The 18,518-nt window shown below is 42.4% G+C and overlaps 1 protein-coding gene across 3 annotated transcripts in view; it reads left to right on the top strand.

Annotated features, from left to right (window-relative positions):
- LNX2 (ligand of numb-protein X 2) overlaps nucleotides 1-18,518 on the top strand; it is a 63,990-nt gene that overhangs the window by 22,959 nt on the left and 22,513 nt on the right. Inside the window, exons 1-4 of one of the 3 annotated variants that reach the window (XM_075050680.1) lie at nucleotides 4,221-4,360; nucleotides 5,534-5,597; nucleotides 7,577-7,750; nucleotides 14,749-15,267. In XM_075050680.1, coding sequence (XP_074906781.1) covers nucleotides 14,867-15,267 — 401 coding nt within the window. In that variant the 5' untranslated portion in view covers nucleotides 4,221-4,360; nucleotides 5,534-5,597; nucleotides 7,577-7,750; nucleotides 14,749-14,866. Of the gene's footprint in view, nucleotides 1-4,206; nucleotides 4,361-5,533; nucleotides 5,598-7,576; nucleotides 7,751-14,748; nucleotides 15,268-18,518 lie in introns of those variants that run through there. The other 2 variants (XM_075050679.1, XM_075050678.1) reach the window with 2 other exon arrangements.

Below are 18,518 nucleotides of genomic sequence, written 5' to 3' on the forward strand. Positions count from 1 at the left end.
TTTATGTTGGGCAGGTATGCTGTGCTCCCTCCTCGCCTCTGCTGGGATGGAAGGGTAAGAAATGTAGGCTGAAAAGGTGACGAGGGGAAGGGGCTGTCGTGCTCTCCGTTGCGGGTTTTGTAACAGATCCTTGGTGCCGGCTGCCGAGGAATTGTACCTGGGTGTTTCCGGGGCTCCGCTCAGCATTTTAAAGATGCTCTCCTTCAGAGGCTGGGCACCGAGTGCTTAATTGCAGGTTAGACCTTGTGATGAGAATGACAAACAAGAAACGAAGGGAGTCCTTTCAATTTGGCTTTTTTCAAATGCACAGGCTATTCTAACCCGAAGTGCAAAGTGAGTCTCTCTTGAATTAGCTGGTTTGTGCTTTTCGTTTTGTGGTTTTTTTCTTTTTTTTTTTCCTTCATTTCTCTTTCTGTGGGTTTTTCCTAAATCATATGGTTCTGTGATATGTTGTATTTAACAGGTTGATGCTTTGCAAAATGTTGTGGTCAGAAATCTACATTTCACTTGCATGAATACAAAGGCTCTTTGGTGATTTGCATGTATGTATATGAATTTTTAAAGATTAAAAAATTTTAGCTTTGCTCATTTGTAAAATTCAAGTTTAAAAACACACTGCATGAATTACTTGAGATTTCTGACATCTTTGTAGTCAGAAGGTGAGAATGAAGAAGTGAAATAAAATGAAACATTTATGCTGATATAAGCAGAGGTTAATGTACATTCTGGCTGAAATTAAGCCAGTGTCCTCCTTTCTCATGGCTATAGGTATTATTTATAAATGCATGAGATGTGTATCGAGAGGGTGACTGGGAAATAAGCTCTTAAATGTGAAAGCTCTTTGGTCTCCTAGGATACGTATGTAGTAATACTTGTACAGTTATCCATAAGGTTTTCCAATAGGCATCCTAGAAACACTGGTCAACTTCCAGGTAGCCTTTATAACCACCTTGTAAAAAAAGGCTTCTCATTTCGTCAGGTGTTGTGCAGTGCATGCAAACTTTAAGTAACACAAGTCTTCTGGTTAAGACTTTTTCAAGACAAAAAGGGATGATACACTGCTGAAAAACAGAACGAGAAACAGAGGATCATTCATGCATTTGTTCCTTCTTTTTACGAAATCTGTTTGCTTTCAGGACTTCTTGGTAGAAGAAAGTAAAAGTTAAGAGCTCTAGTGTGTAGGTATTTTGAAATAACTCTACTTAATGTTTTCAGGTGGAAATGTTTGTCCCAGAAGAATGATTCTTGTTTCACTGTTTTTCCAGGATTTGGGGAGAGGAAGGAGGGAAAGAGAAAAATTGGAAAGCAAGTGAGGTGTCAGGTCTGGCTGTTAGGAGGTTTTTTTTAATTGAAGATTTGAAATTGTTGGTGAGGTTCAGCGTTTTTGTTTGTGTATTTTCTTACCCTAAGCATGCTGTATACCAATGTTTACAATAATTATTTGGGACAAGGTTTTATAGCTAGTTCGTTGCATGCTTTGACCCCCAGTTTGCAGCTAAATAGGAATCTCTGAGCCAAAGCATCCCCTCAGTTACATTCACAAGTCTGAAGGGAGTCAAGAGGGCAGTGCAGAACGTGGGTCTTCAGCCAGCTGGAGCCCCAACAGATGTGCTGTTCTCTAAATCCAGCATCCAAAAAAAAAAAAATCCATCTTCTATTGCATATGGGAAAGGTGCAGTGATTTATTTGCATTTACTTAGTGAAAAAAACCAAGACTCTTTGTAACCACTTTTAGCTTTATATTTACTTCCATTTAGTAGTAGGGATTGGCTGAAGCTAAAGCAACACAACATGCTTTAACAACAAAATAAGTATCAGTTCAGAATTTGACCTTATTGAAACTTCATGTTCAGTTAAACCAGTTTGTATGGACAAGCAGTAAATCTGAGTTAGTACATTTCCAGTTCTGAAGTTTGTAAAGGGAAATGTAATGCAGATTACTCCTTTTAGCCAAAGTATCCTATATTATTGCAGTAGCTTTCTAGTGTAACTTCTTGGTTCTGTGAAAGGTTTTACCTTTTCCGTCTTAAAATTGTCAAGCTAGGATGGCCTTTTCAGGACTCTTTCCTTTCCCTATGTGTTTTCTTTATGTTCACTCAATATATGGAGGCAGACCAGCTGCCTGGGATTTTATTTATTTTTTTCTGTGTTCTCATCCCATATGACTGATAATAAGACACAGTGTTGCTTGTAGCTGAGTCTGCTGCTTTTAAAGGAAGATGTCTCCTTTGAAGGAAAATTGCATCATGTTCTTGACTGCACTTCAGTTTTCAGATCACACACAGAAAGGACAGGATGTACGCTTTTAATTACCCTGTTTGCCCACCTCTCAATTCATTAAATTGAAATTATTAGCTTTTTGACTCTCAAAACCGGTGACAATCAAGGCTGGCTTTTATTGCAGTATTAAACAGTTCTTTACAGAAACGTGAAAAGTTGGTTTTCTGACCCAAATGTCTGTGTCGCTGGAAACTAATGACTATAGAGCAGACTATGTTTTTTTGTGCGGGTTCCCTCATACTTCTCTATATTACAAACTTGATGCAGAAGGGTTCCTTCTCGGGATAAAGTGTGCACTCATTTTCTAGGTTTTCCTTAGCTTTTTAGCAGCTGCCAGGTGAAGATGACTTGTGGCGTAGTCTCTTTGACCCGCTAGACTCTGTTCCTGTGAGTGTCTGGACTGTTCTGAACTTGATAGTAAGTTTGAGTCATTCCTTACAATTTTATGAACTGGCAGTTTGCGGGTGAACTTCTGACTAATTCCTTGAATCCCTGTTGTTGGTGATAAGAACAGAGAAGCTTGGAGGTACGTTATTTCCAAATACCCCATCGCATGCTAGTGCCATTGCGTTAAGCTAGCCTGGCCTTACCAGCAGAGCGGCCACTGCTGCTGCTTCTCTGCGAAGGGTAGGCGGGTGTCTACAGCAGCGCTGGACCTTGTGTCGCATTTCTGGGGTCTCATCGTCTTGGTGCACAGCACTGCTCCCTTTTTATGAAAAAGTGTCGTGGTTTAACCCCAGCCGGCAGCCAAGCCCCACGCAGCCGCTCGCTCACCTCCCTCACAGTGGGATGGGGGAGAGAAATCAGGAGGGCAAAAGTGAGAAAACTCGTGAGCTGAGATAAAGACAGTTTAGTAGGGAAAGCAAAAGCCGTGCATGCAAGCAAAGCAAAACAAGGAATTCATTCCCCGCTTCCCATGGGCAGGCAGGTGTTCAGCCATCTCCAGGACAGCAGGGCTCCATCACGCATAACGGGGACTCGGGAAGACAAGCGCCATCACTCCCAACATCCCCCCCCCCTTCTTCTTCCTCCAGTTTCATATACTGCACATGATGTCGTATGGTCTGGGATATCCCTTGGGTCAGTCGGGGTCAGCTGTCCTGGCTGTGTCCCCTCCCAAATCCTTGTGCCCCCCCAGCCTGCTCACTGGTGGGTGAGAAGCAGCAAAGCCCTTGTCTCTGTGTGAGCCCTGCTCAGCAGTAACCAAAACATCCCTCTGTCATCAACACTGTTTCCAGCACAAATCCAAAACACAACCCCGTACTAGCTACTGTGGAGAAATGTAACTCTGTCCCAGCTGAAACCAGCACAAAAAGAGATGTATCCCATGGGAATGTGAGTCTTTATCTCAGAGACAGCATCATCTTTTGGGTTCATTTGCACAGCTCCCAGTGCAGTAGGAGCATTGTCTGTGATGGTTTCTGGCTCTTGGATAATATGGCAATTAAAAAAAAAAAAAAAAAGGCTTATAAAGTTTAAAAAATGTTTCATCTAAGTATCTGGCATAAAACATGTGAAAGTGTTTAGCATGAGTTAGCAGTAAAAAAAAAAAGAGTATGGAAATAAATGAGAGTTTTCATTTTTGATGTCTGTGAACCTAACCTAACTTGTTGAGAAGTGCTTGGTTTGGGAAAATGAGCCTTGTGGTTAGCGAGTGCAAAGAAGATGGGTACTCTGGAAGCTGAATCGTCTGCCTCTTAAAGACCTTTTTCTAAAAGCAATGCTAATGAAGTAATATCCTTCAAAGCAAGACTGGTATTTTAAGAGCTAGCTCTTAAGGGTTGAATACATAGAATAAATGAGGAAGTGAAAATTGTATCATCCCCCACAGAATCTCAAATGCAAAATTTCAGCATGCTGAGAAGAGATTGGACAGGGAGGAGGAGGAGGAGAAGGTTGGCTCCTTCCCACTGTAGCATGCTTCTGTCAGCCTCTATTGCTGGAACCATTTTGACCACGGATACAGAAAAGTGGTGCCTGAAGTTAGGAATCTGAATGTCCTACCTGGTGGGGCTCTTTAGCGCATCACTCCTTTCCCGCTCTCTTCCCAAAATGTGGTGAACCAGAATTCCCTACTGACGTGAGTAAATGTCTTCTATGTGTTTTGCAAATTCGTGATTAAGTATCTGAGAACTGAAAGGCATTTTTCTTTCATCATTCTAGGCCTTCTTTTTTTTTTAACAACTCAGCTTTTCTTTGCTAGAGGAGCGTAGCAGTTGGAGCCCTGGTGACTCTCCAACCCAGCAAACTTCTCCTGACCCTTCCCGCTGTTTGCTTGTAGGACAAGTAGCCTTCTCTGAGCACTTAACTGTCTTGTACTTTTATTGGACAATTTTATTCTAGTTTATTTCTTTATTTATAGTTATCTTAATATATCTGTTATATATAATTTCTGCATATGACTACCAGTTTGGTGTTTTACATAGGTGGTACCATTTACGTGTCCTTAGTGTCATTTTTTTCTTTGATTTTATTTTAATTTGTGCTACTTACTTAGAAGGTAATGATTTTCATTTGTCTGCCTTTGTTTAGGAACCTTATTTTTTTTAAACAAAGAGAACAAGACTACTGAGGAAAGCGGCCAGAAATGCTGTAACAGCAGCTCAGCGCTCACTCCTCCACATTATTCATTCTGCAAGGGGGAGGTAGAAGATTGCCACTTAATGTTTAGCCCATCACTCATTTGAGAATACATACCAGGACCTGCTGGCCTACTGCGTGTTACTATGTGTCTTTCCTAAGATTTTCACTTGAATCTTAAAGGCCTGTTTTTCAACAGGGCTCCTACTGAAGTAGTTTCTTTCTGAGAGCACTAACAGGATTCAGGGCACACACTGCAGCAGCCAAACTTTGCACTTCAGGCAGATAAACTGCACTCTAAAAGCCTCCCTATCTAATAGGTGCTGAAATTCTATTTTTTTTAATATATATATATATATGTATGTATGTGTATATATATATTTAATGTGCAGCCAGCCAAGCTAATAGCAAAAGCAATTGAAATAAACAGCTCACAAACGTGGTTAGGGGAGAGAGAAATGTTTTAGGAAAAATGTTGGGGGGGTGTTGGGTTTTTTTTTCATTCAACAAATGTTGTCTCCACTCTTTCTTGGTGGCTGTGGAATTACAAGGGCTGAAGCGGAGAATATATGATTCCTACAGTTAGATTAAAAACAAATGCAGTGCTGCCTTTGCTTCCATATTCTTTGCCTCTGTCAAATCTGTATAACCAGACTTGACTTTACATACTCAGCTCAACGTCCACTTCCCTCCCTGAATCCAGTCTGGAGGCCCTGGATCAAGTACTTGTCTGCTGGGTATGTAAAGACCTGCTTAGATCCAAAATATTTACATGTTTTTTATTTAAGATACTATTTGTATATTTAAGATGACAGCTTCTAGATCTAACAGGTTCTTGTTATATAAATTCTGATGATGTGTGGCTGCATTTATTTTCAGTATCTGTGTACAGAGTACATCTATCTGAGGCGTGGTACGTGTCCATATAGAGAACGTAAGCAGAAGATCTCAATGTAAAGTTTTTATTTTCTGACAAGTGTCCTACAAAATAACATGGTATTTTGTATAAATATAAGAGGGCATGAGGACAGGTCGCGCTCTGCCTTTCCTGTGTGCTCAAAGCTGGGTCGGGCAGCTGGCTCTGAAAATAACCTTTTTACACGGGTCAGACTGAAAGCTCTCCCTGGAAATTAGGTGGAAATTGAGTAATGTACAGCAGCAAAGCGAAATGTCTTCAGCAGAGTTAGCAGGGAGAGGCACAGCGTTAAGAATCAAAGAACTCGCCTTTATTGTGGAGTTAATTCAAGTGACAGCTAGCGGGTGGCATCCTAACATCCTTCGCAGGCACAGGTAGGGACTGCTCAGCCGTGGCAGTGATTTTGGGAGTCACCTGAAACTTGGCAAGTCCTGCTTGCCAAGGGCTGGCCGGAGCCAGCCCAGCTTTCCTTGCCCCCTGGTCACACTGGGCTGCAGACCAAATTGGGGAGGTTTCGCAGGTGAACTCGTCACTCCGCGTGCGGTACCCCTGCTTACGAGCAAGTCCTGTCTCCTGGTTAATTTGGCCCGGGTGTAGGTAGCCCGAGTTAAACACTCCATTTTGACTGTAGGCTTAAGGCGGAGGGTTTTCTTCTTCTTTTTTTGGAGAGTCCTGATGTGGTGAGATTTGCTTTCTTTCATTAGGGAGAAAATAAGCAGTCTTTAGGCAGGGCAGACCGGTTTAGGAGATTGCCTTAGCTCTTCAAGGGATGCTCCCGAGCTGCCGGGGTGCTGTTTGGCAGGTCGAGGCTGGAGGCTGAAGCCGCAAACCTTCCGTCTAGACCCTCCTCTGCACTCTTTCTCCCATACCTGCAGGTTTCTTTGGCCACAGGCTGTCGCGGGTTCCTCGCAGCCGATGGGCACTCGCTCCTGCGGAGGACTCTGCCTGCTTTCACGCAGAGGAAGGACAGCGTGTGGCTTATTCATCTGAGCCATCTCCAAAGCCTGTCCTCTCGGCTCTGACTCACACAGATCTCAGAAATCCTTGTTTTGAGAGAGACTGGGGTTTTTTTCTTAGCTTAGTAGGGGGTAGCTTCAATTTTTCATGATGTGGCTGAGCTGAAGAACTGCTTGGTAACAGCACAGTTTACCTTTTAAAATAGCTTTCCACCATCACTCGGGTTGTGGTTGGTGGGGGAAACCAGCTCTAACATGTTAGGCAAGGTGGCATACGCCCAAAGGAAGAGATGGGGCTGGTGTTTCTCCCTGAAAATAGTTAGTCCTGCAATTTAACTACGCAGAAAGTTCTTTTATCCTTCTTTCCACCCTTCCACCCCCAGCTTTTCTCTGTCATCAAAGCCGTTTTGTGATTAATCCAAGTGTTGTCTCCCTGAATTTTCTCCATGCACACCCATAGGGATGGGCCTGGTTATACAGAAGAGCAGAAGGGAACATAGCTCACCACTTTCTTCTTTATTTTCTTTGAATCGCTTCAGCTCCTTAAAGTTTGAATTAATCAAATCAAATTGTCTCTGTGTATATCCAGGAACCAGCTACGTTTAATCTAGTTAAGTGTTTTCTGTTCATCCACGAAAGTCCCCGTTTCAGGGCAAAGTGCGCAGGGGAGGGTTTTCCAGAAGGTTTAGCATCTTGATGGACAGCTTTCTGCTGCCTTCATCTCTCCAAACAGAAAGGGTGGCACATATGGCAAGGGCTGGTGGACAGATTGCACTGCAGAAAATAACCATGGCGGCTAAGCAAATGTTTTACTCTTTCTTGCCTTTCTCCTCTGCTCCATCAGTGAGAAGAAAGCGTCGCTAATTGTCTCCTTGTCGTGGATTTTTGACTGCTGGGGTATTTTTTTTTCGCTCCCACTGGATATAAAAGCCCACCTGTTACAACAGCAGTAATGAGATACTGCTTTCGTTATCTTCTTTGCACTAGGAAGGAAATTTGTCTTTGGCTCAACCGGCAGGTAAGTGGTTATTTTCACTTTCATTTCATTTTGCTGCTTTTCATCTATTTTTTTTGACTGCTGCAAAAATCCGAAAAGGGATTTAGAAGCTTGAAGGAGGTTTCGTGCAAATTTTTTTTTGGTATACTCTCAGGTCTAAAAGCATCGCAAACCTGCTCAGTTGTTGAGAGACCTGGAAGCATCTTGAGCCCCCGGGCGCTTGTCCCGTGTTTGGGGGTTCCTGCGGTGGGGTGGCTTCTGACGCCAAATAGGGTTAGCCCCCAGAAACGCGCCCTTCTCTTTCCACTTAGCAGAAAATTGAATGCACCCGCAGAAAATGGTTCTTTTTGCAAATTCTAAAGGTGGCCACCACCTGGGCTGGCGGAGAAGGGCAAATACTCGTGAGCGAGACTTTAGTAGGGTGGGCAGGAGCGGCTGCCGTGCCTGCAGAAGAGGGGGTGCAAGTTCAAGTCCTTTTTCCTCCGGGGGGGTCAGGCTTGCTGCAGGCCAGGAGAGCAGCCCGGCCGTCCAAAACGGGCAACTCTCGTCTAGCTCGACTTGTGCGTTTTAACTCTTCCTTTTTCAGCGCTCCTCTTGTTCGGTAGGAATATGTGAAGTTTGATCTGTAGATGCGTGGATGTATCTTCATTAAAGATTCATACTCTTGTCTCCTTTTCTTCTATTCTTAGATGATTTATCGGATGTAGCTCTGTGTTTGCTATAAAGAATGGATATTTTGTTGCAGAGACCTCCGTAGGGTCACAATCCTCATCTTCCCTGTCTCGTTCGAGACCGATTTGACTAAAGTAAAGCTATTTTAATCTCCTGGTCCCAAAATAGAAGCCATTCCATTTGTGCCGTAGAAAACGGCTGCAGGATGATCTTCGCATGTTTGAGCAAACCTTCTGGCCGCTTGTTTTATCTCAGGGTACCGTGTCCTTCTCTTTCCTCTCGTCATCCCCTGGTGTCGAGCATCCCTGAGTTTGAGGTGTTAGTTTTGGGAGGCAGGGGTCATCCATCTCCTGAGGTTGGATGGCCTTGCACTTCCCCTCGGTTTCCCCTTTCTTTACATCTCTTCATGTGTCTCACACATGTACGGTGGGGGCCCTTAACGTCACAGCGGTTAATTAAAGCCCGTAGCCCCCCGTTGCCAGGGAAACGCAGCACTCCACAAATACCGAACACAATTTACGGTCCTATTCGTTTTCCCAAATGCTCCTTGTTCGCCAGATTGAAGCAGGGTTTCATTTCGCAGCCTGGAAAAACGCTGTACTTAAGAAATACCCAGCAAGGGGAGCATGTGTGCGCATCTTTCTTAGGATATTGCTCATAAAAACCCACACCCCTGAGGCGGGGAAGGAAAACCATCGCCTGCGACCCGCTGCCTTTGCAGCAGTGATGCCACATCAACATCTGGTACAGGGCTGACACCTTGGCTGTGTGGGCATTGCTTTGGTAGAGCAAAAAGATGAGCACAGAGGCAAAAAAATTATCTGCGGAGAGACGGTTTTACTGCAAGCCCAGCCTTGCCTGGTTGTGTTTTAGTGGAACCAAGTCACCATTCAGACGCAATTTTATTTAGTTTGAATATAAAAATTCCAGTCATTCTGCTGAATGACTTAAAAAAAAAAAAACAACGTGGAAGAGGGTTGCTCGTTGGTACAAAAAATAGGTGTATTGGATAATTGGCCTGCGGTGACAGTGTGGCTGCAGCATTAGCAGAAATCTGTCCCAGTCTAATTGCTGTGCTCTGCCCATCTCTCATAGGTTTTTTCCTGACTTTGAGCTGCCAGATGCTGCCTTTTGACAACACTTTCAGTTGTTTGCGTTTTCAAAGGAGGAAGCCTAACAGGATTACTTTCTCATAAACCTGGACTAAAATCGAATCGGGGTTTGGTATTTGAAGACAGTGCAGCCCTCGGATATCAGTATAATTAACAGGGATATTGTAAAGTCAATACAAGTTGCTAGTTCTGCTTCATTTGTTTGCTGTGTGGCTTTGCAGAGATTGTATCTAATGAGCTAGGTCATGCTTATTGGAAGATGTGGAATAACACTTTTCCCCTCTAGTGCTGTGCGCTAGCTATTTATTCTCATCATGTTTTTTATTACAGTTTCTGCTATATTTTATTCTTCCACTCAGGCTAGGGTCTGCTTTGAAAACAGTTATGAATCATCAGCCTGATGCTGTAATTCCTGTGAAGGATACTGGACTGGGAATTAAGAACTAATTTTTAATCGGTTATGATGTGTTCTTTTAAGCGATGGATGTAACCACTCTCTCGTTTCCCTCTCCTGGGGCTTGTGTTGATACACTCCTGGCTGCTAAGAGATGCTGGCGTTTGGACAAGGCAGGGGAATTCGGGTACCCTGACTTTCTTCCTAGCTAGCTTGGGTGCTCGGGTGCCATGGCCGTGGAGAACGGACTTCAGAAATCCTGTGACATTTTGAAATTAAGCCAACCTTTCTCGAAATCCAGGGTGATGACCGTACTGTTGCTCAGAGTTACTGATCGATGTATGTTACGTGTTGCCTTGCAAGTACAAATCTGACTGACCGGGAAAGGTCTGCCTGAGTTTAGGGTCATACGAAGCTGTTACATACATATATATATATATATATATATTCACCGTAGCTGTTATAACTTCTTTCCATCCCCTCCCTTTCCCTACTGCGAAGGTGTAAGGCAGCCTGGAATTGAGAGGAAATACACATGGACATTTTCTCACCTGAGTTGTTTTAAGCTACACAGTATAAATTAAACAATGATTCAGTGGTTAGATACGTCTCAGTGAGATGATGTCTATTCTGGTGTAGTTATTACTATTACATCGTTAGCCACAGAACTGAGAGATCTGCATCCCGGCTGTTTTGGGATACGGGGGCACCGGAGTCCAGCAAAGGAACAGGGGTGTCATTCATCAAAGGGGGTTCTTTTGACCTTTGCTTTTGCTTGAGGAAATCGCATAGGGTAGTAAACAAAAGATGAAATTATGGTGTATTAAAGATAATTTTTAGAGCGATTAGTTGGTAAGATGGCTGTTTTCCTTAGCTGTTTGCTTCTGGGTTATATCAGATTTTTTTCTGTAAAATTTTGAACAGTCAGTTAATGGGCTCTAAATCTCCAGGATTTTAATAAGACAATTTAGAAATAGGTTACTTAAATCTCTGAGAGCATTCATTGCAAAATACACATTTCCATTAACTTCAAACTGAAACAGGTTTTAATTATTTGTGACTTATGTAAAAAAAGACAACCATAGTAAAAAGGCTAAGTTATTGCTCCAATTCCGGTTTGCTTGTGGTTTGTTTGGTTTTTGTTTATAGTGCCCATTCAGACAGAAGGAATAAACATCGTGAAATCTGATGTAGGTATAAAGCCTGACATCTTATGCTTTTGTAAAAATGTGTCAAGCTTCTCCAAACAATGTTAGTTGAATCAGTAAGTCAGAACTAGAGGAGGCCTAAGGATAAGGCTGTCTTTTTCAGTCTAAAATCACTCTCATGCACACTCCACTTAAAAAAATAAAATAAAAATTTGCACAGTTGGATGTCCAGTCTCACCCAGTTCCCAAGTGGATTGTGATTTAAAACTGAAAGCAGGACACCGCATGCACTGTTTGGCTGTTGTAATGAAGTCCCAGGAGAATTATTTCCTAGGGAATTATATGACTTGAATAACAGGCCTGGCTGGCTCTTTTACCCTCTTTATGTTTTTTTATAATTCTGACTGTTTTTCCTGTTTGCAGCTTTCCTGAGCTCATTCTGTCCTGTGGAGCTGGTGATCTGCAGTGATAAGAGATACAGCAAATAATATAAGGAATGCATAATGAGGGTTGAAGTAGGGTATTATAAATGGCAGTGCTCCTGTATGGTGGATTTCAGGGGTATAGTGCTTTACATCGGTGAAGTTTAGACCCTGCCTGCCATCCCAGTTGCTGGTCAGACCACAAATACTGTGTTTGTGGACTTTGTAAATTAGTTGATATATTTTGCACTGGGAATAGCCTGTAAAAAGTCTTGGAATTGATAATTAGGCAGCTGTGGTATATAATCAATACAAATCCTGGTGACTGATTCCTCAGTCGTGGAATAGGCTTGCCCCCAAATGCAGCACAGCAGTGAAGGAAGCAGACAGCAGCGTGAAAGGGAGGAAATCTCTAATTTTTTTTTTGGGGGGGGGGGGGGTTGCATGGTGGTAGCGGGGTGTGGTGGGTTTTGTTTGTTTTTTTTTTTTATCTTCATGTTGTAATCCACTATCTAGTCCTCCTGCAGCTCTGCCGGCAGAGAGCTGGTGGAAGGGTGGTCACGTCAGCTGTTAGAAGAGGTGGCGGGGTTAGTTTATATGGCATTTATGGATGGTTTAAGCGAACAGGGCACTGGCAGCGCTGGGCAGTGGCTAGAGGCAATGTCAGACGGCAGCAGGAACAGCCTGCCCGTGGCCTGAAGTGGCAGCTCGGCTGCAAAGCGCAGCCCAGGGCACCGGGTCCTGCACCAGCAGCATTAAACCACCGGGACGGGGCACTCTGTCAGCTCGCCTCCGTTAGTGGTGGGCAATGGAGAGTGACTGCCTGGGTTTCACTGAGGACACACTTGTGACTTCAGTAAACAGAGCTTGTCTCTGGAGATAGCTTTCCTAAGAAAGAAGGCTTGTCTTGATAATTTAAAACGTGGCAGTGAAAGCCTGATGGCTCAATAACTTTTCTTTGTTCAAAATTTATAGTAAGCTATTTAAAAAAGTTTTTAACACGCAAAAGGATTTAAGTGCAACCTTCTAAAAGAGGGCTGCAGGTATCTTTGGCCATGGCAAGTATATGGTCAGAGTATCTCCTGGGTATATTTACTGTGTGACGCTGCCTGGTGCTCTGTAGCAGACTGCCATGGGAGTCACGTAGACTCCGAAGGATAAAAATGCTGGAAGCCTCCAGGAAGGTGAATTCAGGATGCTCGCTGTCAGGGGTCCGTAACCGGAGCTCCGTAACTGCCGTGCACAGGATAGTCCCTGGGTTTTTCCATAGCCTTGCTGATCTAGGACTTGCTCTTTCTCGGGACCTTGGTTACTTGGAGAAGGAGGAAGAGTCCTGGTCGTAGTCAATAGTGGGTCTAGTATTTGGGCAACACGCTCTTAAAATGGCTTTTTCTGCCCCTTCTCCGTGTCCCTTTCCTCTGCCCTGCCTGTTGGTGTTGCAGGTACCCTCCAGTACAGTACGACACGCACCACGTGTTCCTCTCCTCGTGCCCTGAGTGGCAAAATAATTTGGTAAAGTCGCAAATCAGTGCAATGTTTTTTTCTAGAACATCTATCTGGTTTATTTTGCATTACGTAAAGAACAGCCATGAGATGGGTCTCATCCCTTCTGCGTTAATCCAGAGCGAGAGAGCTGTGGTTGGAGCACGAGGACCCTGCGCGCTCTCTCCTTATCTGCTCTCCAATCTTTAAACTCTTACATAATACGTTTAAGACTGGTTTTTGAGTAATCTCTTTTGGGGTCTCATTTTGCATTCTTAGCCTCCAGTAACAAAGAACCGCTATGCTCTTCCCTCGTGAAATCCTTTCCAGAAGGTGCACATTATCTACTACAAGGCAGGGCAATGATGAGCATCAATTTCCACGGCAGAATAGAAGCCTGGATTACAAATTACTATTTAATCCTTTTTGCGTCAAAGGATATAATAATCCTTGTAAAATGTGCTCTAAGTCTTGTGCTTGGCTATGTGAGGTTAAGGAGCAAAAACCAAAACAGGGGTTTTCTTAAAAAGTAAGACATGGTGAAATGCACGTGTTCCACATGAATTTCAGAATATATTTATGATCACATTTCAGCAGCTAAAAATAAAGATGATGGGCTGGTACGTAGACTAGCAGTTTTCATTTCTCCGTATGCTTGCTACTACTCTGCTAGAATACAGTGTCTGTCACTCTGTCATGCGTGTTGCTTGCTGAATTGCAATAAAGAATTTGGGCACAAGGTAAGCATTGCTTGAATTTGATTCCCCCCCACCCGATGAGAACATTTACCAAAACTTAACGAATGAGGAGGTCTCTTAAGAATGTGAGAAAATTTGTTTTATTTTCTAAATCATCCTGTTATGAGCGTCAAGCAATATGATTTTGTAAGGGAGAGAAGGGTAAATAAGGTTGGGAGGGGTAAGGATTTAGTGTTTGAAATTACAGACCGATGGCTTCACAGTTTCCTGACCAGGCAGGAAAGAGGGGCAAAGTTTAATAACTTATAAAGTTTAGAAAACAAATTCCAGAGTGACAGACCTACAGACCTTTGACTGACATGATTATCGTCACATTGAGTATGCTGTAATTTTGTTAGATAAAAAGCAAAACAGGTTGGTTGTTTGGAGCCAATAGCTTCATATGATTAGTTTATTCCATATTTTTATTACTGGCCTCTGAACTAAATTAAATGTGGCGTATTGGATAGAATCAGTCCCTCTTACTGTGTAGCAACCCACAGAGAAAACCTGAAGGTAAGTGGTGACATATATGCAATATTACTAATGGAAAGAACAGGGTAAGCAGTTCGTTGCTGCTATTTTTTAATGCAATGTATTTAGATGTTTAATGTGTAACATTCTGCATTAATAGTCAAAATCCAAAAATGAGAGTAGGACCAGATTGAAATCATAATCTCATATTAAAGAACACATTTAATCACTCAGTCATATAACCATTATTCCACAATAGGGTATTTTTGTGCTAGATGCTAATTGCACGCTTCTAGTGTGACATTGCGTAATGCGGTGTCCTTGCTGTCACAAACTGGTCATCTCGCAGGTGAAAACTGTGCAGTGCAGCAGCTGTTATGAAGCCCTAAAATGTTTATGTTGTAAAAGGAATTGTACTAGCAGATTTTGTTGCTCTCTTCTATGATAAATTTACAGAAGACAGGAATATTCTCTTTATCTAGCTGTTGTGTTTTGATAAGCACAGTAGTCAGAAGTTCTGATGAGAGTTTTGATAATTTGTGCAAAGTGAATAATTTTCATTTCTTTATTTGTTGCAGAAAATGACGCTTGGCTGAAGCGCCTAAGTCACCCTGGAGTGAGCTGCTTCCCCCTGAGCTTTATGTGAGCAACCCCATCCCGCGCGGAGGAGGATCCGTCAGCCGCCTTCGCTCTACGATGGGGACTACAGGTGACGACATGGCTGCGGTGGAGCAGAACGCCTCCTTGAACCCCCTGTGCTTCGAGTGCGGCCAGCAGCACTGGACGAGGGAGAACCACCTCTACAACTACCAGAACGAGGTGGACGATGACTTGGTCTGCCACATTTGCCTTCAGCCCTTGTTGCAGCCATTGGACACTCCCTGCGGACACACTTTCTGCTACAAGTGCCTAAGGAACTTTCTGCAGGAGAAGGATTTCTGCCCACTGGATCGAAAAAGACTCCACTTCAAACTCTGCAAAAAATCCAGCATTCTCGTTCATAAACTGTTAGACAAGCTACTCGTTTTGTGCCCCTTCTCCTCCGTGTGTCAGGAGGTCATGCAGCGATGCGACCTGGCGGCACATCTCAAAAACAGGTGAGCCGTGCCGATGTTTGCATTGCATGTTCCTTAACACGCTTGGTAGCCGTCGAAATTGGGGGGCAAGAGCGGGGAGAGGGTTGGTGATGGGTTTTAAATTCACGGTAGAAAGCGGTAGGAAATGGTCAGTCTGTAACTGTGCACAACTAGAGCAGTGGATCCCGTTCTGGGCATCGCACCAGAAATAGTGAAGAAGACTTGGAGAGAGTCATGGGGAGAATGACATGATTCACGAGAGGTCTCAAAAACATGATTTAGCAGAAAAAGTTAAAGAAATGGGGGTTGTTTCTGGTAGGGGAAAAAAGGCTGAGGGAGGGGAAAAATGAGAGAGATGAAAACTGCCTGCAAAGAGGAAGGAAATAGTGGAATAGGAACAAAGGAGATTTAGTTCAGATTTTAGGAAAAAAAGATTTATAATGGTCCAGTACTGGTATAGATTACTTGGGTGGTGGTTGTGTAATCCGCACTTTCAGAATTGTTTATGAACATGTTAAACCAACCTTTATCAGGAACAGTAATGGCAGAATTGATTCTGCTTTGACTAGGCAGATGGACAGGGTATCTCTCGAGACTCCTGTAAGACCTATTTTTCTGTTTAAAAAAAAAAAAAAAAGCGTTTACTGAACAGGTTGATGGTATGTCATGTGAACATAATGTAGTTTCTAGGATTTGTTTGTTTGTTTTGATTGCTTATAGAACACTGGCAATAGCCTGTTAATTTGGTAGAAACTCATCACTTCACACCAGTGGGAAGTTTTGGTGCAGCTTTAGTGAGTGATTTTGTGCGAGAGAGATACATTCCAATATCACCTGCACCTAAATGTTTAGGACCTTATTTTGAACTGTTCATTAATTTTATAGTTCTTCTGCTTTATGCCGTCCTACCCTAAATATTTAGATATTGAAAGGAGGCCATGATAGAAAGAGGGAAATAACATTATTATAAGGTTGGACCAGATGATCCTTGCAGTCCCTTCCAACCTGGTATTCTGTGATTATCCAATTCAGGTGGAATGATACTTCATATTGTGCAGACTAGTGCACTTTGTTCTTCAGCAAAGGAATTGCTTCCGTACCACGTGTGTGGTACTCTGCTACGTGAACATGTTTCATTCTTCTCTGTAAGGCAATGCCATTTTTCTAACGGAAAAATGTTGAACTTGTTTTGAGGGGTACATTTGACTTCTTTTGTTTCAGTAAATAAACAGATAGGGTTTTTTAATCATTAGCTATTTCATTACATGAGTCGTGAACAAAAACTTGGACATACCATTTATGTTAAAGCTAAAATATGGTGGAATTAATGAGTCGGGGCTAAAAAAATATTATGCATAGCTATACCAACTAACTTTAAACTGTTTAGAGATTTATGAAATTAGAAGAGGAGTATAGTGAAGAATTTGTGTAGAGAAGGAAATTACATATTCAAAAGAAGTGCATCTGACTTCAAAGGACCCAGCTCAGGTGAATTGCATCTGCTGTCAGAAAATATTCCCTGTGTACATCTCCATGCTATTTGAAAACCTGTGTTCATTTTGCAGAGAGAGGTTTCAGAAAAGTATGTAACTGTCCCTGCAAAAAAGCATCAACCCCAGAAAAAATAAGCATTGCGCATATCCGTTGTACATAGACAAAAGGCACTAGGGAAATACAGTTCAACACGTGAGCGTTTCTGTCAGCAGCATTTATAAAAAAGCATATTGTATGGTGACTCTTAACAAAAATGGGTGGTACGAGTCCTAACTCTTCTGTCACCAGTTGAGATGAGATCTTTTCATTTCCATGACTTCATCATGGGCTTTTTTCTTACCTGCTTTGCTTTCTTTCAATTTGATACTCTCTTTTTTTTTTTTCCCCCCTTATTTTTTAAACCAGACTGCGTAAACTTGAGCAGTTGCCCATTTCATGAGGGTTGTTTCATGGCTTGGTGCTCTTATCTGTGCCGGCTCTTTGGGCAAAAAGCCCTCCACGTGGGGATTGAAAACCCAATGGGCAGCATTAGCCATGTGCCTCCTCCGCCTGCCTCTAGGTTTCGTTGAGAGGCGCGTGGATCTACCCCATGAACTCTTTTCCAAGCGTCGGTCTTTGGCCATTTGGAGAGTCTTGGAGTCCACCTTTGGGTGAAGGGTGACATTGCGGAGGAGATCGTCGGGGAGTCACTGCCATGTCCCTCACCTCTTCAGTCCATTTTCCTTGGTTGACATCTCTTTGAATTGTATTAGGGCTGTTTACAACAGGGCCACATAATTTATTTGTACGTGGAACACGATGTATGCTCTCTTTAGGTATATATGAAATATTCATTTACTTAATGCACAAGGTTATTACAAAATCTGAGTGAGCTGAGTCACTAGCTTTTCCTGTCTGTCGGCTGGAGAAAAGCTTTCAGTTGCAGAAGGCTGCTCATTTTCAATTCCTTCTGTTGTCTTGGGATGCTGATACGCATTTTGAGTATATGGTGATTTACAGTTTTCGATTAAGTTTATTTGCAAACTTCTGAACACCTGTAAATTATCATTGCTGACATAAACGATGGCAGCAATTGCATAGTTTGAATTTGATTTTATATGGATTAGTGAATCCAGTAAAATTCTACTACTGATCATTAAATGTAGGAAAGAAATATAAAATTCATTATTATTATAATTTTCAGCATAGATTAATATAAACGAGTCTCAACAAGCCCTTACATGAGCTAGTTTGTATTTCTAAGAAATGCGATATGATTGGTTAGTTTTCACTGTCTAAAAACATTCACACTCAGGTTTTCCAGTGTTGTTTTAATCAGCTCAATTTGAGCATAAAAGCTGGAAGAAAATGTCATCGTATCTACCAGGCACCTCGGAGTGTAAGGTTATTGCAAGCTGCTCCAGCAAGGAGATGAGAGGCACAAGACATAAACTTGATTACTGTATGGTCACTAATTGCACTCCATGATACCTCCTTGCATCAAGAAAATATTCTTGATTTATGAGTCTTTTGGTTTCATCACATTCACTTGGGAACTGTGGTTTTAAAAGTTAAACAAAATGCACATAATCTGATTTAAAGGAAAAAAAACGTGAGTAATGCTGAGTTGTACTGTCTTCCCCAGTCACTTGGTATAGAAAATTTGTTGATGTTTAGTAAAGTAGGTGCCAATTCCACTTCTAAATATCAAAGGTAAATTTATCAGAAGGAAATCTGGCAAAAAAAGGATTGAGCTTTTCTGTGTATGATTTTAATTCAGTTAGTTCTTATGGATTATT

The sequence above is a fragment of the Buteo buteo genome, chromosome 18, assembly GCF_964188355.1.
Source record: "Buteo buteo chromosome 18, bButBut1.hap1.1, whole genome shotgun sequence".
Taxonomy (NCBI): domain Eukaryota; kingdom Metazoa; phylum Chordata; class Aves; order Accipitriformes; family Accipitridae; genus Buteo; species Buteo buteo.